Consider the following 27,114-nt stretch of genomic DNA (forward strand, 5'->3'; position numbering starts at 1 on the left):
TTTTTTCCCTTGGTTTTGTAGTGGGTGAACTACTATTATGCAACCATAAATTCTTCTGTTTTATAGTACTAATTTTGATTTTAAGATATCAATTAATACATTAATTGCAATATAAAGGAATGTGATGGTTATTAGATATAGTAGTGTGTTGATATAATTATTATGTGATTTTCATTTTTTCAAATCTTATACAATTTATTATAGTATTATTAAGTATACGAATGATATTATATCATTATATATCACATATATAAACAACATATTAGTAAAGTATATCAACATATCAGTAAAGTGAATAATTATGAAGTATATGAATCAAGTTACAAGTGTACAATCGAAAGTGTATCAGTAGAACTTCAAAGCATATCAACTGTATTTAATCAATTGAGTGTATCAGTGAAGAATACTAACTTTATATGTAGTACACCAAGTGTATCCAACATATCACATGTATCTAGCGTATTCATTTTTATTAGTATACTAGTGAAGCATAACAAGTTTATTAGAAGTGCATTAAGTGTATCAAGGCCTAAAGAATATCAAGTGTATAGAGAAGAACTAAGTGTAACAAGGAGTATTAGGTGTATCAAAGGGTATCGAATGTATCAAAGAGTATCATGATGTATCAAGTGTATCAACGTCATCCAAAAGGTATCAAGAAGTATCAAATGTATATCGAGTGTATCGAATGTAACAAGGAGTATTAGATGTATCAAGGGATGTTAGATTTATCGGATATATCAAATGTATACCAATAACAAGCATTTGTGATATTTTACATCTTGTATATGTAGGTTGAGTTTTGTTTTTGTCATTTTCGTAAAGAATAAATGTGTATGTTATGGACTTAATTATTATAACTTGTTTTGTCTTTTTTAGGAGTGCCCAAAATAAATTTGGTTAAGTTGTGATTTTTCATTTTTGCAATTATGGTACTAAAGTAAAATAAAATAAGAGATTGTATTTTGCGTTACTTTCAAATTCACATCTACATTACATATCATTATCTTTATGGCCCGTCCATCCACATTCCATTCTTTATAATTAATATGCCATCCTTATTTGAAAACAAACCATATATTATTTTATATATATATATAGACACCTTCTATTATTTCTCTCTTCTTTCGGCACTTAAAAATTATTTGTAATTAAATTAAAATTTGGAACTAATTTATGCCCAAAGTTTTTATTTCATTGGACTGAACTCTTTAATTTATTTCTTTTTTTTTCCTAACAATTTTCCATCGTTGCTTTGAGGAATACTTTAGTCAACTGATTGGTAAAAAAGCAACATAAATATTATAAAAGTGATCACAAACATACAAAAAAAAGTTTTTCTTTTTTTTATCGTATTTAATCCACTAGAGTTGTGCTTGATTGTGCAAGAATGCATGTGAATTAACAACAGATAAGCCTAAACTCAAAAAAATTCGAGTTTTATTCTTTAAGCTTCCACGATACGAGAGTACTTACTCAAATAAAACATCACTTTTTCAATTCATGAAATTACCCTAAAATTCGTAAAAAAAAACACGTAAAAAGTTGAAATTCATCAACCAAGGATGTATGCGCAATATAATTTGCAGACCCATAACCCAACTCCAAAAATTGATTAAAAATAAAAGATTTGAGAGTTCAAATAACAAGAGCAATCATTGACCAATATATACATAATTCATAACAAGATCAACTCTATTTTCGAAAGTTCCTTTTAAGACAAAAAAAGAAAAGAAGAAAAAAAAAGTCTCTTTCAGGCTTAAAGGTAGTATTTAGGATTGCAAGTATCATTTCTTTTTTTCTTTTACATTTTTAAAAAAATATGATTATCTTAATTATTCATTTAATACAATGTTATTGAAAATAAACATCAAATAAAACCTTAAACTAAAAAAAATCATATCACCAAGAGCACTTTTAACTTATCTTTTAACCAATTAGCATGTATACCATAAAATATATTAAACATGTAAATAAAAAGTTGATCACATAAAAAAATATCAATAATTAAATAAAGTTGGATTCATAATTAGTATTTGTAAGTATTCTATTTACAATCAATTCTACAAGAATTGAAAGTACTTACACCTATTAAAATTTTATGTGAGTGTGTGATCCACGTTGTTCCCTTTTGTCTTTTTTTAATGGAGTTGGTTAACAAAATGGAATTTTCTAATTTAAATAATATAATAAATGAAGATATATGTAAATATTACGTAATTGTACATTATTAAATTCAACATCTTAAAGTTCTACACCTATTTATATTAATTGGTATAATAAAATATGTCATTTTTTAAAAGTTAAATATTTGTAGTTATTATATTACTTCCAAAATAACCATTAAAGAAACTTATCCTAATCGTGAGATAACTTTTTCCATTTTGATATATGACGCAATATATATATTTTTTAATGTTTGGGTGAACAAAAGCTAGCATAATTATTTCTATTTCTTTTTTAGATGACCAGCCAACCAATTTCAAGCAAAAAATATATATATATCAAATAAAAATTATTAAATTATTTGCTTAATTTAACTACAATTACTTACTATTATATATATTTATATACACACTTTATTATTGTGCCTCCAAATCCCACTTGATTTTAGTATTTAATACTTTTCAAATGCAACTTTGGGTTTGTCTACTTTGTCGCACTTAATTTGAATGTGGAATGATTTCTACGGGAGAATGAAGACAAAAGATGAAAAAGAGAAGTAAAATATTGCTTCTATCTTATTAATTATGTGATATAAATATATGTTTATATGTACCTGCATATATACATATATATACATACATATATACCCTTTGTCTTGTAAAAAATTAGTTAATTGTTCGTTTAAAAATATTCAATACCATAATGGAGGGAAGAATGCGGACTTTAATTAGTTTGAAACTAGGTCTCAATCATATTGTAAAAGCGAATGATTTTTTTTTACCTCTGATTTTTTTGTTAAAAGATAAAGTCAAGTTAAAAGAGTGTGGTCATTTGTAAAGGTAACAAACCAACACTTACTAGACAAACCTCACACATCAGTATAAATTAAGTAAAAAGGTGAAGAAGCTGACTTGTATCAAGATCTTTAAATAAATTTGGAAACAAATACTTCAAGTAAAAGAAATTTGGATGTCCTAATCTACGTTATAGTTTCTTTAACAGAAGAATAACATACACTACTTATGCCCTTGAGTTAATTATTTTGGTTAAATGAAAATTCATCAAAGTAAATAGAGACCACCAATAAAGGTAACATTGTTGTCAAAAGAATAGTTCATTTTCCTGCAATGGTGGTGAAACTACTATCAGTAATGCAAATTTGTTCATTGCAATATACAAGAGAGTATGATTCAAGAAGACAAAAGATACTAATCATAGAGAAAGGAAAAACAAAAAAATAATAATGAAGAGAATCGTCCAGAGGTAGAATGCGACTGAACACGACGAAAGTAACTCAGAGTACTTGATCGATCAGCGAAAAGAAATGTTCCCTTGATGACCCACAAAAAGGAGCAAAAGATAGTTAAACTCGATTTTGACGGCAATTTGGATGACGATTCCGGTGGAGAAGTGGTGACTGGTGATCACTGAAAGACCAATGACAACAGTCAAAGCAACACAAACTATGGTTTTTTAAGTTTTGAGAAAAATAGGATTTTTAGGGTTTCACTTCTCTAATACCATATGTAAAAATGTGCTTTCACTTATTTTTCTTAAAAAGAAAGAGAGTTTGCAAAAATAGCAAAAAAAAATTATGATAATAGATCTCATGTCACTTACATTTTCTAAATTGTAAAAATAGTAAATCTAAAAGCAAATTATCGTCTGATAGAACCAATTACTAGTCATATTTGCTAATTTACAATATACAAAAAAGAAGTGTTATAAGTTGTTTTTTCTAAAAAAAATTGTCATCTAGTGTAATTTTTCTAAAAAGAAAAGAGTTTTTTTTATAGAAGAAATACCCAATACAAATTAGAAAAATACAAAAAAAGAAGAAAAAACACAAATATATCTTAAATAAAATGAAAATATATATAAACAAAAAATGAAGTAATCAACAAGATAAGTACATATACATGGTATATGTGTAATCTTTCAAAGTTAGTAGATAGTGTAATACTTCAACATTACGTGTTTTTATTTTTAAAATTTTGCTAAGACTTCATCTTGCACAGCTCATGGTAAACAATTGAGATAAAAACTTTAGGGGAGAGAGAAAATAAGATTTTTTTTAAAAAAAATAGTTATCAAACTGTAGTTTTGAATTTTTAAAAAAGTTATAAAAATAGTAAAATGGATAAAATATTTCCGATAAAAAATAAAGTGCATGTTTTTTAGTGGTTTTGTATGGAGAGTAAATAATTTGTCTTTTTATTACTTTAAAGAAACCATTTTAAAAACTTATTTTTATTTTATAATTTATCTAAAAGTTCCACTCTTACTTTAGGAAATTAAATTACTAAGAAAACAAGATGAAATAAGTTTAATTTTCAAAAAATAAAAATACAAACAAATACAACTCCTTGAAATAAACATTTGACTTTTTATTTTTAAAAATCAAGTTTATACTTCCATTTTCAGAATTTTCATTTGTTATTCTTGTTTTACTAATTATTTTAAAAACTAAGTTTTAACTTGTTTAGAAAAACTAAATTTAAAAAACTTTTTTGTTTTAAAATTTAGTTAATAATTCAACTATTTTACTCATAAAAAATGTAAATTATTGTAAAATAAAATGAAATTAATTTTAATAAAAAAAAAAACAAATAGTTAACTAACTTAGCCTAAATGATTAGTAGGACTTCTCATTAAAAATCTATCTATTTGATAAAATTATCTCCTCTCATCCTTATTTATGTATTGCTCCTACTTTAAAACTATATATATATATATATATATAAACATACCTTTATAAAACTTGTTTTATGATAATCTTTTCTTTTAAAATCAAAAGGATAATTAATTTATAACATTTGTTTTTTTTATATATATATTCTTAAATTCAACACGAGTTTAATTTTAATAAACTTCATGAAGTAATATAGTTGTTTTCTTTGTATTATATGAGAGTACAATTTTAAATTAAAAACAATGGGTTAGTAAATTTAACAAATAAAATTTTGAATATAAAATAATAAAAAAATAAAAACTATGTATTCAATCAAGATCATCTCAATTTTATTTTTTATTTTAGCTTCTCATTTTGAAATTGAAAATCAAAGAATTAAACAAATTGTAGCTACTTTCCAAAAAATTTACGACAATATTTTACATTAACAAACAAATTTATTAATGAAACTATGTAAACGATATGTCACACACCATACAATATAAATTTAAAATAAAAGAGACCATTTGAAAACCAAATGAATGCAACTATACATTTGGATAATTAAGGAAAGAATAATATATTTGTGGGTTAGAGACTAATGTGATTAACCTGATTTTCCATGGTCCTCAAAATGTTTATTAAAAAAACAGCCTAAATAGGGTCAACCAACCAAATAAATTATTTTAAAATTGAAAAAAATAATATTAAGATGTCATATTTCCCCATTTGCACTCATGATTAAGAAAATCCAAACACTACATCCCATTGGTGATTTGGGGTTCTTTTATGTCCCTATCAGATTCAACAAATTGGCAATCAAATTTTATAAAAATACACACAAGTGGGTTTTATTATTGTTATTTCTTCTGTCACACTTTAGTATATATTGGAATTATTTTAAATATTGTAAAAAAATAAAATAATTTTTCTTTTCCTATTTCAAGATTTGAAACTATACAAAATATATAATGTTAGGTTTGATACTGTTCCTAGGTCACTATATAATTCGTGTTCCATTACATGACAGAACAAAATAAATAACATTAAATAATCGAAGATCTTTTTTTTTTTCTTTCTTTTTCTATTCTCAATCAACTTGTTTTATCCATCATTATATTTATAACTAATTCGACACTTTGAATAACAAAGATTAAAGTAGATCAATAATTTTTTAATTAAAATTAACTACCCTGTTCTTTCTAAAATTAGAACATTATCATGGATCTTTTTATAAACTTTCCAAAAGCTACCATTCCAAGTAGAAACAATGTTTCAGAATTTCACGTACAAATTGAAGTATAAAATAATCTATTTGTACTTATCTAGAACCAAAAAAAATCCTATCTCGAAGCCATCCACGAGGTTTTATAGTAATCTATTAGTTTTGAATCATTTATCATGGTTCTAATTAGATAATATTACAATTATTTTCGTACATACCCAAATAAACAAAAAACAAATTACAAATATAACAAAAATATATATATCACAATCTATTTGTAATATAGACTAGCAACTATATGTGTTTTAGACTTAGATACACATAAATAATAGTCTATCGTGATCTATCGTATATAAGTTGTAAAATTTCACTAGTTGCAAATATATTTTTATATATATGTATATTTAGTAGTAGAAGTGTTTGGGATATGGTGTTAAGAATTACAAGGTTGTGTATTATTTGTATAGAATAAAATTTTCTTTATATAAACAATAGTTTGGTCGGTGAATTAATCTTCCAAAAAGTTATTTTTAGTCGCTAAATTTGTTTTTAGAAGAAGAGCTTTCAAGTATTTTTAAAATATATAACAAAAAGGGGACCATAGATGATAAAAAACTGTAGTGAATTAAAGGGGTTAAAAGAAGAAAGAACCCGTCCACAAACACTAAAACCAATTCTAGATAACCTAATGCACAACAAATGATTTTTTTTATAAGCTTTAATTTTGGGTTGTTGGATCAAGCATATAAGAGAACAGAGAAGGAACAAATTTGTTTGGAGTACTCTTGCATGAGAAAAGTGATCATCAGTAGATGTTATATCATTTGTGGAGATAGATGCAGGGAAGTCATGTTATTCTTATCAAAGTTTTCATTACAGAATTTTTACCTCCTTATGATAATATTGAGTTGGTTATTATAGTTTATGGGATTATAATAGTGTATGTTTGGGGTGTAGGTTATTTTAGTCGAATTTATTTCTTAAATTTCGCACATAACTCAACTTATTAAATCATATGGGATAAAGTTCAAGAATAATGTATTTCCAAACTAGCGTGATAAAAATAGGGTAGAGAAAAAGAATAAACAAAATTGGGATCAAAGTTAAAACTATTGTAAAATATATATGGGGTAGTTTAGGTTAAAGAGCAAAATCGTATACTTGGTACATAAGTTCTCTTAGTTCGGTTGCAGTCTATGTTGTTAGCCACATTAGTGTGCATGAAATGCTAAGACCAAAGTCATGTATCGAGTATACTACTAACAACTCATATACCGAGTATATTCCTTTACTTTTAAACAGGTAATACCTCTAACAAAAAGATACAATTGATATTAGTGCAAGTTTACACTAAACACCAATAATATACGAAGGCATGTTTGGTAGAAGTTATAGATTCTATTTATCTTTATTTTGATTCACTATATAATAATGAAAAGACAATATTTAGATTTTGTCATTCAAATTTGTACAACTTTTTAAAACAAACATATATTTTATATTTTCAATCTATCTTAGTTTTGAATTTGAAATTTTAAAGTTGGAGTTATATATATACTAAAAAGATAGTATTCTAAGTAATAATCAATCCTAAAGATTTTATGTAAAATGAAGGGGATTTTTATAAAAAAAAATTGTCAAGTTGTAAGAGAAGATGTCAATGATAGGATATTCAATATGCATATATTCAAACTATATGTCAGCCATATATATGAAATTACTATCAATATGTGTCTCACAATTATTTATTGCAGTGAATTTTATTTTTCTCCTATTCCACATTTTCCTTTCCGTGTTCAATCTTTGTATTAAAGTATGTTTTAGCTTATGAAATTAGTCCTATATTATTTATATGGTCAAGGTCAATTTTTACCTTTTTCCTATGATAATTTTTTAAAAAAAATATCTCATTTCCAAACCTATACTACACAAGTCGTAATATAATATAATATATTACTTTCAACAGATCAGGTGGAAATCAGTTTCATGTCTTAAACTCAAACATTTCATTAATAATATCAAGAGTGTTTACGTGTAATTAACAGTAAAACTAAAAAAAAAAATAGAATTTGTGGTAGGGATGATGTGATTAATAATTCACTTTTAATAGCTAAATAATAAGTTAATAACAAATAAATAGATTAACAAGAGTTATGATAGGAAAATAACAGAATAAATATTTTAATTCTAATTTTTTTATATATATAATAAACTTCTATAAGTTTTTGTTGGCATCTGGGAAGAAAACTTAGATTTGCATCGTTCATAATTGTTTTTAATGATAGAAAATGATAATTAATAATTGATAATATAAAAGCAAGTTGAAATAAAAGTATTAAACCTTAGGGCCGTCGTCCATGAGGATTGAGTCTGTCTAGTAAACGCTCACAACATATAATATTTAATTTTTTTCAAGAAAAAAATGCATATATAATAATTAGTTAATTAAAGAGTAAGTCCAACATGAAATATGGAGGTCTTAATTTTACATACTTTATATCTATAAAGTATCAATCTTGATTAATATTTTAAAAAAAATATAAAAACAAAAGTTTATAAAATAGTAAATATAAATTTTATCGTTTTCAAATAACCGAACCAAATCCGTGTATTATTTATATTATATTTATATTGATGATATTTATGTTTTTATTGATTTTTCTATGATATAAATAAAATTATTGATAAGTCTCTCATATTAATAACAAATTTATGAAAATGTAAAAATATTGATATACAAATATTTGCATGTCAATAAAATTTTAAGTCTACGATGGCAAACAATAATTTCCTCAGCTCTTAATATTTCACAGTATCATAGATTATCTAAAGGAAAACTTTTGTACCTAAGGTCTATAAAAACGAGTAATATTAATGAATAATTTGATCATATCAATTATTAATTGTTTATACTATATGTTTATTATCCATCTCCAAGATATAAAAATCTTAATTATAAGAAGTGTATTAGAAATTTAGTTGGAGTGAGTTTTAAAGTTTGTTAGATGACTAGTTGATTATGTTTAGTTGACAATTTGAATTGTATCTAACGTTTTTAAATTCATACACAATTTAACATATATGAGGTTAGTATTTTTATTATTATTATTATGATATGGTTAGAATTTAACAAAAAGAAACAACAATTTTATATTTTTATTTTATTCAGATTCGTTTTGTATTTTAAGTTTTACAGTGAAAAATTATATTTAATATAGATAAAAACGTTTAGAAATATAATATGTAGTATGCAATAATGTATTATAAATTATATAACAATCCTACAAAAGGACACTTATGCAAAATAATTATTATGTTCACATTTAAATTAATAATAGCTATTCTCAACTATATTTAATGGTTCAGTACTACTTAAATATAATATCTAATAAATTTTAAATAATTGTTTAAACTAGAATTCAAATCGCGTATATATATTTGAAAGAGAAGAAAAACTGAAAGATAACATTGAGAGTATTTTCTGATATATGAATAATATTATCAAAAAAAGTTTAAAAAAATTGTAGTACCTAATAAATCAAATATAAGCTCAGCTCAACGAATTGAACATGTTGTCTTCTTGAAACAATTTTACTCGCACTCTAGTACTTGAATTCTATTATTAATATAATTGTCTCTTAGAAAAAAATAAATTAACTTTTTCATGGAAGTAGCACCCCGTCCACAAGATTTAATTTGAACTATACTTTGTGGAAATAAACCAAATTTAAATAAAGTTTACAAAAGGGAAGAAATGTCTATGAGAGAAATCATTGTGGAAAATTTATTTTTAAAAATAACTTGAAAAATGTGAAATTTTCTAAATTATTTGTGGTCATTCAAATAGTCTCGTCTCTTCTTTAAAATTGGCTATTTTTTAGAAGACATGTTCATTCATGAAATAATGCAACTCTAGATGTATATGACCTTATTCCAACAGCTTCATAGATAATTTTGGACTTAAGATGAGTGAACACCAAAAAGGAAATTAAATAACATTGAGGGTAAAACTATGTATAGCAAAATTATTTTCAAGCTCAAAAAACACAAAAGACAACCTAAAAATCTCAAATAAGATTATAAGAAAGTACATGGTCGACTAACCTAATTTCCCTTCTAGGTTAAGGTTGAGGTCGAGGTCGAGGTCGACCCATGTTTTACAAGACATGCTTCTTCCAGCCCCTCAATTCTCTCTCCATGTTAATTGGCGGTCATGTTCTATCTTTTTAATTCTAACATGAGAAAGACTAAGAAGAGGTTTAAGTATAAACATAGGAAGTTACATCATCCCTACTAAATCTAAGATAAACTAGAAACATGCAAATGTGAACAACGGTTGGAATGCAAGAAGAGGGTTGATTTGGTCATTTGGCTCCATTGAGGACTAACTAGCCCATCAATCAACTTGCCTCATTTTTAAGCATGCCTTTTACAAGCCCACAATTAGAGGTATGTTTGGGTCATTCGACAAAAAAAAGAAAGGCTAACCTCCACCTTGGAGGTTGAGGCTAGCTAGCCTTCCTCAACTAGTTTTCCTATTTAATTAAGCTCAATCCAACATTTTTTTTTATCCTATTTAAAAAGAAGAAAAGGAAAATCTAAGTTTTAGCCCTTGTTCGTATCTATAACATTATATCTTCATGGTTAAGTATTTTCTTTCATAAACAGTTGTTCTAATCATTGTTCTGAAAACTAACTTAAGCATCAAAGTGTAGTATATATATATATTTGTGGTAAGCACCGCAATGGTTGTTCTAATAGTTTTGCAAGTAATAACTTATTTCACGAGATGCAAATTTGTTGTCAAAAGCACATGAAATTCAAATGATTAGTACATTTATTTTGCGGTCAATTTTTGTCATCAACGATATATATATATATATAAGATTTTCTCTCAAAATTAATTGGCAGTAAAAGAGTAACCAAATGGAAGATTTTAAATTTAGATCTCAAAAAAAAAAAAGAAACTAAAAATAATTTGATAGGTTGAAGATGCATGTTAAAAAAATGAAGAAACCTCATATATTTTAGGTTAGTCAAATGAGATGAAGGTGCATATAATCAACCACATTTTGTAGAACTATATTAGCGGGTTGACTTAAGCTGGAAAGCTTTGGTATATGAGTAAAAACTAAAGGAGTTGAAAGTACTTTCATATGTACATATAAAGGATGAGTACTGTTCCCTATAATTGAGGCAATAATAAAAGTTGCTTTGAATATTCAAATTGGAATATGCTGGGTTTGGACCCATTATTATCCCCATCTCTTCAACTTGCACTTACTTAAATCAATTCCTAATTTTCTTAATTTAATTTCCCTTTCAAAATCACAACCCAATTTAAAATTTTAAAAAAGAAAAAAAGAAAAAGAAAAAGAAACCCTACTCCCTAAGCTAGCTAGACCCATGTTTCTTCACATCATCACTATCGTCACCAACTTGCCAAAGAGGGGACCTTAATCAATTTCACGATTCTTATATATATAATCTTAATTTTGTCATTATGTGCTTCATTATTTTTATTTTCTTCTCACATTAACCTTCATTTATCACATTATTCTCTCTTTCTACATTCCATAATTCTCTTTTCTTTTTTTTTCCCATTCTGCTTTTTTTCTTCTCCCAAGACCCCATGGCTGGGAAGCATGGAGAAGTAATAACCTTTTCTCTAAATTTCTCATTTCATTTATGCATTTGCATATTTAGCTTCTTTTTTTTTTTGATTTTTTTTTTCCATATCTCTTTTAAATTTTTAGGTCATGTGGCCAAGATTAGTTGCTAATAAGATTTTGAAGAAGAGATTGGGAAGCAATAACTTTGTGGCCGATATTCCAAGTAACAATAATAATTCAGAGGCTTTGCTTGAAATTCCACTCTTTGCTCAATCTTCTTCTGTCCCAAATGCCTTCTATAAACCTCCAACCCAAAATTACAAGTAATTAACAATAATTAATCTCTTTTTTTATATATATATATATATATAACTCCCTCTTTTTTTTCTTTAATAATTTTTCATTTCAATTTCAAACTTCTCTTTCTAGGGTTTTTGTTAGTACATGGAATGTTGGAGGAGTTGCACCAAATGATGATTTGGACATGGAGGATTTAGTGGATATTTCTTGTGACATCTATGTTTTTGGGTAATTTCCTTTTCACTTTTGGGGTAAAGTCATTTATGTAATTCTGTTTATTACCTTTATGAATATATATTACTAAATTAGAATGAAGTGTATTAGTAATGTTTTTAATTTGTTGGTGTTAATTTAATTTTATATATATATATATATATGCAGTTTCCAAGAAATTGTGCCGTTGAAAGCCTCAAATGTGTTTGGATCAGAGAATAGAAAAATATGTTCAAAATGGAATTCAATGATAAGAGAAGCATTGAAGAAGAAAGTGAAACAAAACTTCAAGTGTATAATAAGCAAACAAATGGTTGGAATAATGATATCAATATGGGTTCGAAGTGATCTTCATCCATTCATTCGAAGTCCAAGTGTCTCTTGCATTGGTTGTGGCATTATGAGCTGCCTTGGCAACAAGGTATATCCGTATGCATAACACTTTTCTTTCGTAACATTTTTGTTTCTAAGTTTTCTATGATAATATTGCTACTTTTCTGTCTAGCTTGTTTTCCTAATAATAATCAAAATTAACAAAAAAAATAAAATAAAATAAACAAAATACATTTTGTTAACTGTATTTTGGTTTTTGAGTTTTAGCCTCAAATCCTTAGTATCTATAAATCATTTGTTTGTTATCTAGTTTGTATTAAGAATTCAAAACTCTTCTACTAAAAAAATATATAGTTGTTAAAAATTTGTTTTTTTTTTTTTTTCCTTTTGGTTTCATTTAATTCAGGGATCAGTATCAGTTAGATTTCGATTGCATGAAACAAGCTTCTGTTTTGTATGCACTCATTTGGCATCCGGTGGTAAAGAAGGTGATGAAAAGAATAGAAATCAAAATGTTTCTGACATTTTATGTCGCACTACCTTTCCTAAAGGCCCTTCTCTTGATTTGCCTAAAAAAATTCTCCAACATGAGTAAGCTCTATCTAAATTACTTCTCTTTTTTTACCCTTTTTTTTCTTTTAACTATTCTTCTTTTTTTAATATTGAATAATGATTTTCTAGTAACCTATAATTTTAGTAAAACTAGGGTTAACTTAGATCGATTAAAAACAACAACATTAAACTTATTCACATGTTGTTACGTGATAATTTATTTATATTCTTTTTTAGAAAAATGCGACGTAGGAAGAATATTAATTTTCTCCGTTGGAAAAACGTTGTTTAATATTACGTTAATGTTGTTGGTCTTTCTTTTCTTTTGTATAACTCTAAAAGACAAGTTTAGACAACTATTTTATTTGGGTTTTGTTTATTAATTATGATATAATATTTTTTAAAGTTAAATTTGAAAATCGGAAAATGATCCAAATATTAACAACTATCAAAACTATTAGAATACTAATACTTACCATAATTTGACCACAATAATATTTCTTTTTGACTTGGAAACAATACAATAACATATTCTTTATTTTCTTTGCAAGGTTGTTTATCAACCGTAAATAATGATAGATGCATATATTTATATCAATATTTATTATTATCATTGTCTATCGTCGATAGATAATAACAACAATTTTACTATTTAAAACAATTATTCTAGTCTACAAGTAATCAAGTTTCGATAAATATAAATAGACACACAGATAATAATCTACTTTTGTCTATTGTGGTTCATAATAGATAGATTGTGATATTTTAGTATATTTTGTAAATATTTTAGTTAATTTTGATATATTTGAAAAAATATTTTTATAGAAATATATTATCGTTTTAAAAAATTAATTTATATATTTTGATTTCGTATCAATATTTGTGATTAACATGTTTAAATATGTGAAAATATACATATTTGTCATGTTTCAATAATGTATTTATTTTGACTTAAACCCAAATAACAAAAGTGAATTAGGTTAGTGTAAATCATGAATCTATAGAGAACCAAAAAAATAAGTAAATAAGGGATTTGTACATTATATTTTACATATACATGAATTAAATTTATTAATGTATGGTTGACTAATTAAGTAATTAATTAGTCGAAAAATAGACAATTACTGATCGACAAACTCCTAAATTAAAGCGACAAACTGCATAACTGGGAAGCTAATTTATTCAAAATTAAGTCATAAATAAATCTTTGGTCAGCTTCATTATTGCTGAGGTTGAAATTGTCTTCATTCCTTTGTATTTTCTACATATAAATATTATCTTCTAAGTCCTACTCAAAAATCTTTCCTTATATCGCTTTTTTTCTTATTTTTATTTGGAAAAAAACTGAAAATTTTATATCAATCTTCCTACGTTTCAATGAATTTATAACATCTAGTGGGAAATTTAAATTAATTTGTTAGATTTTGTGAAGATTGATTGAAGCACCATGAAAAATGGTGATTTAATATATGGTGAAAATATTATATTTTGATTGATTGATTGATTTTTTTTCTTCTTTTTTATGAATTATTTGAGTTGACTTTTGAAAAATAATTTAAAATTAAATTGAGTGTAGTTATCAAAATTTCACACCGTTCTATCTACAATTCTATTTACATCTCTACGTGTCCAAAGATTCTCCACATTGAAAGTTACATTTAATTTTAATGGTGAAATGTGAAAATGAAGCAACAAAATTTACACAATTGTAGATAAAATACTATGTATTTACTTGGACACTTTATCAAATATTGAGGAATGAGACATCATTTTTTTTTTTTAAGAATCTAATAAATAATTGTGGATTTATTGATGTATTTGTTTTAAATAATGCAGCCGAGTGGTATTGCTTGGGGACTTGAATTATAGAGTTTCTCTACCAGAAGAAACTACGAGAGTGTTGGTTGAAAGAAAGGATTGGGACACTTTATTACAAAATGATCAGGTAAATTTCAATTTCATAATACTAAATTGCAAAACTATATAGGAGTTTTAGAGTTAAATGAAGTAATATTGTAAATTATACAATTGTGAGAAAAATGTTTAATATAGATATATATATATTTGTTAAATTAATGTTATGTTTGATTGGGTATTTGGAAATGATAAATGAAGCTAAAGATGGAGATGATGGATGGTGAAGTATTGGAAGGATGGGAAGAAGGGAACATAAAATTTGGGCCAACCTACAAATATTATAGAAACTCAGAGGCTTATTATGGAAGTTTGCATGGCCTTAAATCTGAAAAAAGGAGAGCTCCTGCTTGGTAATTAATATTTACTCTCTTTTCTTATATTATATTCCAATCTTTTTCTTTTTCTTTCTAATTAAAAATATAATATAATAATAATGAAGAAAAATTACCACTCACCTACAAAATATTTAGATATATATCCAAATTTATTTTGAACCAATTTCTTTTTTAAACTCCAATTATTTCTTTTAATATTTAGGGTTTTTCTTTTAATAATAATAAAAATAATTGTTTTAACATTTCAAACTTTATCCACCAAATTAATACTTTAACCTAGTTTTCTATAATTTAAAATTACAAGTTTTGTTTGAAAATTCAGGTGTGACCGAATTTTATGGAACGGCAAGGGACTAAAACAAATATCATACAATCGAGGGGAATCAAAACTATCAGATCATAGACCTGTAATGGCTGTTTTTACGGCAGAAGTTGATACCTTAACAAGCTTGAAAACTTTACGTAGTTACTTTTTATCAAACAGATTTGAACAACTAAATAATTCTACTACTCCATTTGTCGAGGACCAAGAAGAGGACGAGTACGAAGACGAAGAGATGTTTTCTACTGTTAATTTCATATGTAAGAATAAATCAACCTTTCAAGACCATCTTAAATGACGTTTAATTGAAAAAGGAAGAGATGTTCAATTATTAAATATTGTGTACTGTGTAACATATATGATAGACGTACAAAAATTAGGTTAGATTTAGATATTATATTTCTTGAGGTTGAATCGATTGTATATTTTTTGGTTAGTTTTTTCTTTTATTTATAGCTTTTTTGAGCTCTTTCTACACTGCCCCTTTTTATATAAAGATGGACTTGAACTTGCGAATCAATGCTTCTTAATTTTGTGTTCATGAAAGAATTGTTTACTCTTTTGCTTTTGCACAAATTTTGTCATTTAAGTTTAGAAGCTCTAAGTTCTTTAATTCTCATATTCACATTAAGCCATTGATGTCATTATCTTTGTTCCATCAACATTCAAAGTCTTAATTGGTTCAATTCTCTTGTAGCCAATTCTAGAGCCAATCTTAAATCTCTTAATTTTGCTTTTGAGTTTATTCTTCCAATTTGCCCAATTATGTATTCAATAACTAATTCAGTTTGCTCACAATACTCCAACTTCTACCAAATAATCAAATATTTGTGCCAAATTTGTTAATTAATTATTAAACTATCAAATAGCACACAAAGTGCACTACCACTCATAGCTACTGTTTAAACTTTACAAATGTTTTTGATTGAGTTTGTAAAACTTTATCATTTTATCTAATAGGTCATTGGCATGTATGCTGTAAATTTTTAAAAGGTAATCGATTAGTTTAATATAAAATTCAATAATTGTATGTTTGTGAGACTCTAAACTTTCAATTTTTGTAATGACTAATAGATTAATGATCTATTGAATACAAACCGAAGATTTTAGAGTCCTAATTAATAAACACAAACGGAATGTTTTAAAACATATTAAAGACTTCTTGAAGTTTAGAAATTTTTTTTTTTAAAAAAAATAATAATAAACTTGCAATTTAAACAATAATTTTTTTTTTCTTACTTGAACCTAACTCAATCAGTCCAATGATGTAGAGTGGTAAGCCAAATCTTTATCCTATAGGGTAATTTGAACCTAAAGTGATCACCAAAGAGCATAGCATTATTTGTTGAAAGCAGTCAAATTTTGGTAAACTTGGACATGTAGAGTGGGCCTTCAAAAAATCACAAAGGCCTATGAATTAATTATTGGGCCTAACAAAGAATATGAAAATAAAACTAAAAGTTTGGAAGAAGAAAAGTTGTGTGGGCCAAGGCTAAGATTGTAAGAGTTGACAAGAATGGTAATAGGCAAAGTAGTATGGGAGAAAGTGAGAAAAACATATGTAGCAATCACGTCCAATACAAAACTCTTCCATTTTACTAATGATAAACTATATTATTGAAAAGAGTATATTGATTATAATCTATTATTTATAGATTTTATCATATTTGCACCATTTTAAAATAATGATATATAATCATTCAAGTAAAGTTGCACTATTTTATTTTTTAAAAAATTAACATGAATAAAAGACTCACTCAACTATTTGAATCACCACAAATAATATATATTTAAATATGCTTCATGACCGAATTGCTTTTGAGAAAAAAAAAAATAGCCATCATTTTCTCTCCTAAAACATTTTTTTTTTCTTTTTTAAAAATTTGTTAAAGTTCAATTTATCTTCACAAAACTTAGTCATTGGGTATTGTAGATGAAATAATTTGAGTAGGTGAATTCATTGAGTTGAAAGTCGTTTTGGTATATACCCATTTAAAATGAAGTTGGATTTGAGAGGTATTGGAGGCCGTGTGATGTGGATCATGTGGCCCAACACAAACCATAAAATGTCATCTTCCGTAGTACAGAAAGGGAAGTGTATATGAGATATACAGGATCAGTGCCACCATGGAATCTGATCTTCATCAATATCCCTAAAGTTTTTCTTTCTCTTTTGTATTTTAATTTTCGTCGGCGGAATGCAAGCTGTATCCAAACCTTCCAAACATTAGGTCCTACCAAAAAGTTTCCATCTATACTCCATTTTCCAACCCTTTCCTCATCATTATACTCGTTCTAAAAAAGTGTTACTTTGACCTCTCTTTCAATTTTTTCTATTGCTTTTTGTTTCTTTGTAAATTTTTTTTTCACCAATCAAATCTTTAATTACTTTTTTAGAAAAATTCTTTAATACCAAGGTCATCATACAATAAGTTATTCAATTCCATTAATTACTTTAAGAAAAAATGTTACAATGTTTCTCCAATATATTCTTTAGAAGAAATATTATAAATTTGTGCAAGTTTTAATTTTGAGTGTAAAATAGGGTCTTTAATGACTTTTAATTGCTCTGGGTATCGCTAAAAACCACCAACGCTAAATGTACAAATTTGTCTAACACAAAAAATTGGTGTGTGGGGTCTTTGTAGTCTAATACATTACATAAATGCTTAAATACTTCCATATAATCTTAAAAAGTTTGTAGACTTCCTTTTAAATTAATTATATTTTAATTCAATATCGACATCGGTTTCAAATATATTTTATGATCTATTTTTACATTTCATCCTCTCTAATTTTTTCATGTTTCATCCATCTTTATTTTGTTCCGTTGGTTTACTTTTTCTCATACAAACCATATTTTGTGACAAAGTATAATCTTATTAGTTCAATTATTATAGGATGTTTGGCTCACTAATCATAAGTCAGGTTAAATAAATAAACGTCAATAATATTTACAAATTTTGCATTTAAACACATTGTTTATAAAGAAACTTCATCTTTCCTTCCTATTTAGAAACACTAATACACACGAGTTATCATTTTGTTTTAATATCCACCTGTTATATTTGTTCAAAAAAAAAAAAAAACAAACTTCTACCTAGAGCAAAAAGTGAAAAAAATTGTTTACTTACTAAAATTGATTCCATTATTATCTTATTAAAATTTAGTTTTCAATTTCAATTCTTTTAATTAATTTCATTTCTTTGAAGACTTCAATCTTAGTTTTTTTTTCGTAAAAATATGTTTTCAAAATATCGGTTTTAGTAATATATTTTATTTTAGATATTTTAGAAAGATGTATTTCTAATATTAATATTAAATTTTAGTTCCCAATTTCGATTCTTTTATTATTATTTTTTTCATATTTCAGTTTTCGTCCTTTTCTTTAAAAAATGTTTTTAAAATATCAGTTTTAGTAATATATTTTATTTTAGATTTTCTTAGAAAGATGCATTTCTATCGTTAATATTAAAATTTAATTTCTTTCTTTTTGCAAATTTCATTTTTCATCTTTTTCTTGAAAATGTGTTTTAATATTTTAAATAATATTTAATTGGTTTCATTTCGTTTTGTAATGAGTGACTAAACTATATATATGATTTTATTTAATTAAAAATATTAAAAACAATTAAATAACCTAAAAAACAAAAGAAAATATTGGTGTTATTATTTGAATAAACTTACACATGCACAACATGCTTGGCCACTTATATTATGACAAATTAATGAAAGTAATGTACTTTGCTCCAAACCTAAACTATCCTATTTTTAAAGATAGTTTAGACTTCAATCCTATTTTATTTATTTTTTTCAATATATCCTATTTTGTATGTAATTTGAAAACAAAACATTTTTTTTTCAATACCAATTGTATTTACTTGAACTAAGAATTTATTTTTTAAAAAATAGAAATTTATTATTTTGTAAACTAAAAATTTAAAAGATCGCCTCCACTATCTTTTAAATGGAGACCTCATAACCCTTGACAAAGAGTGAAGAGCAATGTGAAAATTGATGAAAAATGTAAAGACAAAAGGAACCTAAACACTCCCTATGCATAACTCTTTTTTAAAATATAGAGATTTTTTAGTATTATTTTTCAAACTCCCATAACTATACTCAATAATCCTATATTATAATTTTAAAAAACGAAAACACAACAACGGTTTCTTTTGTTTGTTTTTGAGTTTGGAATTAGCTAAACAATATCAAATTGCAACATATATAATTACAATTTAAATATAATAATTAGTTTATTTTTATAAATATAATAAATCACTAAAATATTCGGTGTCCGGTAAAAAATAAAAAAGGCCTATTAAATTGATCATTTTTTAAAAAAGTTTCAAGTTTGTCCTTCTTTATCTTTTGTATTTTTTTCTTTTCTTCCCCATCTTTTTTCTTCTACTTTATGCAATACTTTTTCTTTCCTTTCTTTCCATGTTTTTTGTCTTCTTCTGCATTCTTTAAAATATTTGCTCTTTCTTTCCATATTCCTATTCTCCAATTTTTCTTTTGCTTTTTATCGACTTATATTGGATGTCAATTAATCACGAGTGTACCTTTCATCATGGGTTCATGAGTTTTTTTTTCGAAATTATTTTAAATATTTTGTTCCATTGTTAAAAAAGACTCGTCGTGATTAAATCTTAAATTTTGTGATTAAATCATAAGTGTGATCATGTTTGTATCTTGATGGTTGCGTATATTTTATTTTAAAATTTTAAAATATTTTGATTATCTAGAACAACAATAATATCATTAATAATGATGGTATAATGTATATGGGGAAGTTATTGTGAGATGTAAGATAGTGTGCTTAGACTTAAGTTGAATAAGTATTATAACCTTTTTGGATTTATTGATTTTTAATGGTTAAAATTAAATCATATAAAAAAATATATATTCATTACACAAATGAGAAAACCCTATACAACACAAATATAGTATTATATTATATGTTAAAAAATCTTATTTAGAAATTGAAAACAAATGTAAACACATTAGGAGATTAACATTTTTGGTATAAAATAATAATGGGAGACAATGATGAGGCATGTGTGTGTGTGTGTCATTATTATTTGGTTGAAGTGGATAAGATTCAAGAAAAATAATATAAAGAAAGATTAATGTTGTTGAAACTATAGAATAGAATCCCAAGTTACTGCCATATTCACAAAAGTACAACAAAAGAGATAATTAGATTATTGTACTCTTTTTTGGTGTGAGAATTTAAGTCATTACTTTCTTCTTTTTATGTCTTTTTTGCTTCATTATCAAAAACAACACTTTCAGATTTGTCAATTCTTTTCTTACATATCCCATAAAATTATTGATAGTTATAGCAATTAAAATCCATCTACTCTATCCACGTAACAATAAGGCTCATCTTATGCTTTTTGTACATTCCTTTTTAAATGCCTATATAATTGAATGTTACCTAATAAGTTTTTAAAGGTTTCAATAATGTGTTTTCACTCATAGATTGCAATATATAGGTAATGGTAAAATGGGAAGAAAGCCATGTGTTTGTGGTTTTTAATTTAGAATTAGGTTTTAACTTAGTCTCATCTTTAACCAAATTCAGAAAATCAAAATTAGAAGAAGAAAAAACACACATTCAACTCTATTTGAAACGCAATTAATATTTTATTCCTATTTTCAAATTTAACTATAAATTATTATTCTCTGAAAAATGACCTATTTTATGTTATCAATTTTTTGGATTGAAAGATCTAAATTTTAAATGACATAGCTAAATTATTTCTGAAAATAATATATCTTAACGTATGTGATATCATAAATTAATAACTATATAAATATATAACATCAAAATGTATTTATAAACTATTTGATGTTTTATATTTAGCCCACTTTCTAAATCAAAACTCAATTTAATAAGTCCAAAGAAAAAAAACAACACTTTGGACTATTGAAAAAAATATATAAAATATTGCAAAATTTATTTAACTTTTTATAATTTATATATGTTTTTGCGGGTAAATACTTTCATAAATTTTTAGAAAAAAAAATGTAAATTTGATAGTTTCCTATTAGTAACTATTTTGTTTTATAATAATTTTTCTTACTCATGGTTTTCATATAGTTTTCTATTAATCTTGAATAGTTCCCGACCAATTTTAAAAAACAAAATCAAACTCTTAAAACTATTTTCTAAGATGTTAGTATGATTTTAAAAACAGTTCTATAAAATGTGACGGGTTAAATTAGTTATTATATAGTCTGTGGGTTGCGACAATATGTATATGGATGTTACAAATTATTTTAGTTCAAATAGAAAATATACAGCGAACATAGTAGAAGAAAAATAATGGATAGAAAATAGTAAACACCAATAATAAAAAGAGATTTCATATAATATAATTGTAGGTTACAAATAAGAACAATTGTAAATATACCAATCAAAGTTAAAGTATAAGCATATATAACACAATGCAAAATAATTTGCAAATATAGCAAAGATTAAATCTAGCTCTCAGAGGCAACTGGTGATATATCATATTACTAGTCTATTCCACTATAGTGATTATTAATAATAGAAGTATATCATCGATAGATTTTACTATATTTGTAATTTTGTATAAATGTTTTTAGATAATTAAGTACGCATTAAGTGGTACACATTGTAATTACGTTGTAGTTATAAACAACTCTATTGTATTTGTAGTTGTAGACATGGAGTAAGGTAGTCCACCCCCACACCTTTTAAGTTTAGGGCTCAGTTAACCTAAGATCTAACTAACCAAACAAATAAATAGATAGATGAAAGTGATACTTATAACCCTAATTTTAAAAAATCAAAAATCAAATGTACGAAATGGGCCCTTACTATTTGGTTATTTTAGAAAAATTAAAGCTTTTTCATATTTATAAAGAACATATACACACAATTCTACCATCTAATATCCAAAGTGTTTTTCTCAGTTTTCTAATTTACGTTTCTTTAATAAAAGTGAAAGGGAGAAAACACAAATATTTCATAAACAAAAAAATAAAAAATAAAAATTATCTTTTGATTTGTAAATATGTAAAATGTTAAGCATGTAATTCTTTAAGTTTAATTAATTTTAATTTGATTTAAAGAGCTTTTCCTAATACAAAAAACTTAAGATTGGAACATTGTTTCAATATGGTCTCTAGCTTTTAAGATTTACTTTTAACTTTCACAAATGAACACATTTTCTGTTTAACTTAATATCTATTAATTAATTTAAAATTTTAAAATAGTTGAGATTAATTAAATTATACTCTTTTTCGTTGCTATTAAAATTCTAAAGTTTTAGTTCACTTCATAACTGTTTTTAACAAATTTATATACAAATCCAAATTAAATATTATTCTTAATGAATTTGTGTACAAAATAAAATTAGTGAGAAAACCTAATGCTAAAAATATAAACGTTCAAATCTAAAAATTAAATTGAATATAATTAAAAATTTGAAGATATAATTATATTATTTTAGAATAAAAAAAAAACAAAATTTTATAACCTATAACAAAATTTTAGATGGTATAATACTCATATCCTTCTATCAATAAAATTCAAAATTTTACTATCAATATTTTATTTTATTTATATATTTTTAAATATAAATAAAGAAAGAAAAGTTGACAAAAAAAAATATTTTAAAAAAAGTAAAGAACCAAATATTAGGAAACGTGATTTGTCATTTTCTTTTTAAATTAGTAATTATAAGCAAAAGGAAGCTTTAAATATAAAATAATAGAATAATATAAAAAATAAAACGTAGGTGAGATATTTTCATATGAAAATAAAATGGAATTAAAAGAGAGGCGACAAAATTGGGTTGGATTGATAGCAACCATTTCCCAATTCTTTCACCCACAAAATTAAATTTTGTTACTTATTCTTTCATAATATCTCTCTCTAACCTCTATTCCGTTCTTGAAACCTATATTCTTAGTCTTTCAACTTTTAAAAATAAAGTCCAACTAATTTTTAAAACAAGTATATAGCATATATATGGTTAACCTTTAGGAAAACAAAAATATTTGATGGATGAAAAATGGCGATAAACAACGACAAGCTAACACATAATATTTTGTTTGACATCATACATGATATTTTATGTAAAACATGTTAATGAGAATATATGATATCAAACCGACAAATATCCACTACACATATCAACATTCAACGTTTTAATATGTAGTAATAACAAAGTATATAACACTATTTTTATATCTAACTAATTAATATAATATATTTGAGTTGATACTAGCTAGTTGTTTGATTTGCAATCTTTTTCTTTTGAATAAATGTTTTATAATTTTAGATCATATTTACTACGGTAATTACTTTTCTATTCTTATTGTTAAAGATTATGAAAGGATAATTTCTTTTTAATTGGTCACAAATGTAGAGATTATTTAGAATGACTGTATTTATTAATTGTTACTCTTATTATGATCATTATTATTCTGTTTTCTATACCATTTCAAGGAAAAGCTTACGAAATCAAAGTCAACTTTGCATGAACAATAAATAACTTTGACAGAAATTAAAAACATATTTATAAAAAAAAAAAGGAAAAGAAAGATCCAAAAAAATCCAATCAATTAAATAAAAAGAAGAAGTAAAATGAAGAAATTATTAGACATTGGCTATTGGCCTTCTTTGAGATTTGTGTGATGTTGGGTTACCATCAATAACTTCAAATTTGTTGACTTGAGTTGACTACTCCCAACTTGTAGTGAGTGAGTCTCTTTTCTCAAAATTAGCTCACTTTTTGGTTTCAACAAAGTGAAGCCTCTCTAGGTAAGAATTTGTGAATCAAAACTTCCAAAATGAGACATCAGGGAGATCAAAGGGATGCATTAATTCTTAGTAAAAAATATGATTATAAAATAATTTGGTTTAAGACCAAACACTCTTAAAACCAGCTTTTAGAAATGTGAACTATAGAGTTTAATGGTTAATCTCTCCCTAATTTGTATGAGAAACTTTGTTCATCATCTCCAACGACTAAAACTAACCAACTTTCAACCACTCACCTCTTACTACTATCGTTGATCTACTTCGTCGATCACCTCCAACAAGCTTCTCTACTCACTACCTTTTGTGATCGCCATTGACCGACCTTGGTTACCACTGTAACGACCCAACTTTTCTAAGCAAGTCGAGGTCGTTAATTTTTAACAAATAAAAGACTTTGATTAATATAAAATGAAACGTAAACTAGTTCAAAAACATCTTTAAGTCAGGCCTGAATTTCAAACATTTAAGAAAACATAAAAACAATACTATTTACAATAAACGTTTGTAAGCAAAATTTCAATTCATCTTAAACCTCACAAGAACCCATAAGCGGAAGCAAAAACACGTTTCCTATGGCATCACGCTTCCTTCCTGCCCCTCGCCGGTTTGCTGCCTTTATTACCTTTGCCTGAAAATTAAACATAAGAAGGGTGAGTGTTTAAATACTCAGTAACAGACCCTCTACTGGTCCCGTCAGGCGAAAATAAATTGTTAACGTTCTATTGGGACACCCTGTACAGTCGCAGTCTTGTGATCCCGTAGGATACACATCTCAGTCTAACGCCGTAGGATACACATCTCAGTCTAACGCCCCTCATATCAGTCTAGTGTTCTGCAGAAACACATATCAGTCTAATGCTCCCGAAGGTGCAAAATAAATTGGTGATCCTGTGGGACCCCTACAAGGTACACATATCAGTCTAATGGAGATGGCCGACGGCGGTTGCTGCGCGAACGAAGAGAAGGGAACGAATGGGGCGGTTGGGCTGCGGCTGGGCTGCGGCGGGAAGAAAACGGAAGAGAAAGGATCGGCGGCTGGGCTGCGGCTAGGCACGAACGGAAGGAGAAGAGGACGGGTGGGGCGGCGGTTACTGCGAACGAGAAGGAGAAGAAACCTGATGGGGGTCGCGGCGCACGAAGGAAGAAGAAGAGAGAAGAAAAAGAAAAAGAAAAGAAAAAGAAAAAGAAAAGAAAAAATATATATAAATAAGAATTTTCTTTTTCTTTTATTTTTATTTAAATTAATAAAATAAAAATATATATATATAAAATATATAAAAAAAAATTGTAAAATATACATTTTTTTTTTTCCTTTGGGGCTTTACAACCACCCTACCTCATCATCTTCGACAACCATTGCCAACCGATTTTAGCCACCACAAATTCTGATATAGTAATATAAGATGAATAAATATAATTTCAATATATAATAAACCAAATAAATTCTTTTGAAAAATAGTTGCGAAAACACGAAAAGTTTTGATCAAAAGTATTTAAATGAAAATGAATTTTTCAAAAACAACTCTAATAGTTGTTTGGTTTTCTGTGAGGAACGTGTTTGTTTATTAAATCGTTTTTTAATTAAAAAATATATATATAATCTACTAACAACAAAATTCATTACATCTATATTTTTTTATATAAAGTTAAATATTTTATAATTTTTTCTATTTTCCTTTTATTTTTTTCCAAAATCTTTTTTATTTTTTCTTCTTCTTGTTTTTTCAGGTATCAATTGAGTTAAGCTCATGTTGGCTGTTTTTTTTATTCACTTCCATTATAACTTTAATTTACTTTGTAATACTTCATTTTCTTTTCTTTCGAGGAAAATATGTTTTTGTTGTATGTATTTAAAGTTTAATTTCTATTAAAGGTTTGAAATTTAATTTTTATTTTCATCCCTAGATTACTTTTAAATTATTTTTTTTCATTATTTTACCTTTTAACATTTGAATTTTGTTTGAATTTAATTTGGTGTGTATTGGAAGATTTTACATTTTTAATAACTTTAATATTTTTATTAAAGATTTACTTTTAAATATTGACGCTGATTGATGTTCATGTCTATTAATTAATTTATATATATCTATATATATATTTATTTAATTATTTTAAATTTATTTAACCGGTTAGTGTAACGAAAAATGAGTATTTAATTAAATATAAATCTCAAAATTCAAAGACTAAATTTAAAAAGGAAAAAGAAACAAAACTTTAGCTTTTCTTTTCTTTTCTTCTTATTTTTCTCTCTCCTTTCCATTTAGTTTTAGTCTTATTATTATTATTACGCTTTTTATTCTTTTTTAGCAATAAACTTTTGTTTATTATATTTTCTACTTATATTTCCATTATTATTTCACAGTAAGGTTGTTGAATATAACAAAAAAAAACTATATATACATATTCTCTCTTTTTAAAGTTAAGGTTGGTTGATAATTAAGAAAAGATGGTAACCATATATTCGTACTAATCTATACAAATTGTCATCATTTTAGATGATTGGACTAAAATAAGATATATGACATTGCATATCAAACTTTTAAAGATAAAATTTGGATAAAAACTTTCAATATCTAACTTAGATTAAGTTTGAGTCCACACAATTTTAAACTCAACATTTTAACTCTTGAGATTTCATATAATCTCGTTTTTATCTTTACTAATT

At 25.6% G+C, this 27,114-nt stretch overlaps 1 protein-coding gene across 1 annotated transcript; it reads left to right on the forward strand.

Moving 5' to 3' along the window:
- Positions 1-11,614: 11,614 nt before the first annotated feature.
- On the forward strand, positions 11,615-16,185 carry LOC101210216 (type IV inositol polyphosphate 5-phosphatase 9). The gene is made up of 8 exons (XM_004150108.3): positions 11,615-11,715; positions 11,819-11,997; positions 12,104-12,202; positions 12,356-12,608; positions 12,927-13,111; positions 14,909-15,017; positions 15,188-15,339; positions 15,647-16,185. The coding sequence occupies exons 1-8, from the start codon at positions 11,695-11,697 to the stop codon at positions 15,942-15,944; spliced, it is 1,296 nt and encodes a 431-aa protein (XP_004150156.2). The 5' UTR covers positions 11,615-11,694; the 3' UTR covers positions 15,945-16,185.
- Positions 16,186-27,114: the final 10,929 nt, after the last annotated feature.

This window comes from Cucumis sativus, chromosome 5 (genome assembly GCF_000004075.3).
Source record: "Cucumis sativus cultivar 9930 chromosome 5, Cucumber_9930_V3, whole genome shotgun sequence".
NCBI lineage: Eukaryota > Viridiplantae > Streptophyta > Magnoliopsida > Cucurbitales > Cucurbitaceae > Cucumis > Cucumis sativus.

Coding starts and splice junctions, on each gene's coding strand:
- LOC101210216 (XM_004150108.3), top strand. CDS start 11,695: ATGGCTGGGAAGCATGGAGAA. Junction 13,112..14,908: donor AAAAAAATTCTCCAACATGA/GTAAGCTCTATC, acceptor TAAATAATGCAG/CCGAGTGGTATTGCTTGGGG. Junction 15,340..15,646: donor AAAAGGAGAGCTCCTGCTTG/GTAATTAATATT, acceptor TTGAAAATTCAG/GTGTGACCGAATTTTATGGA.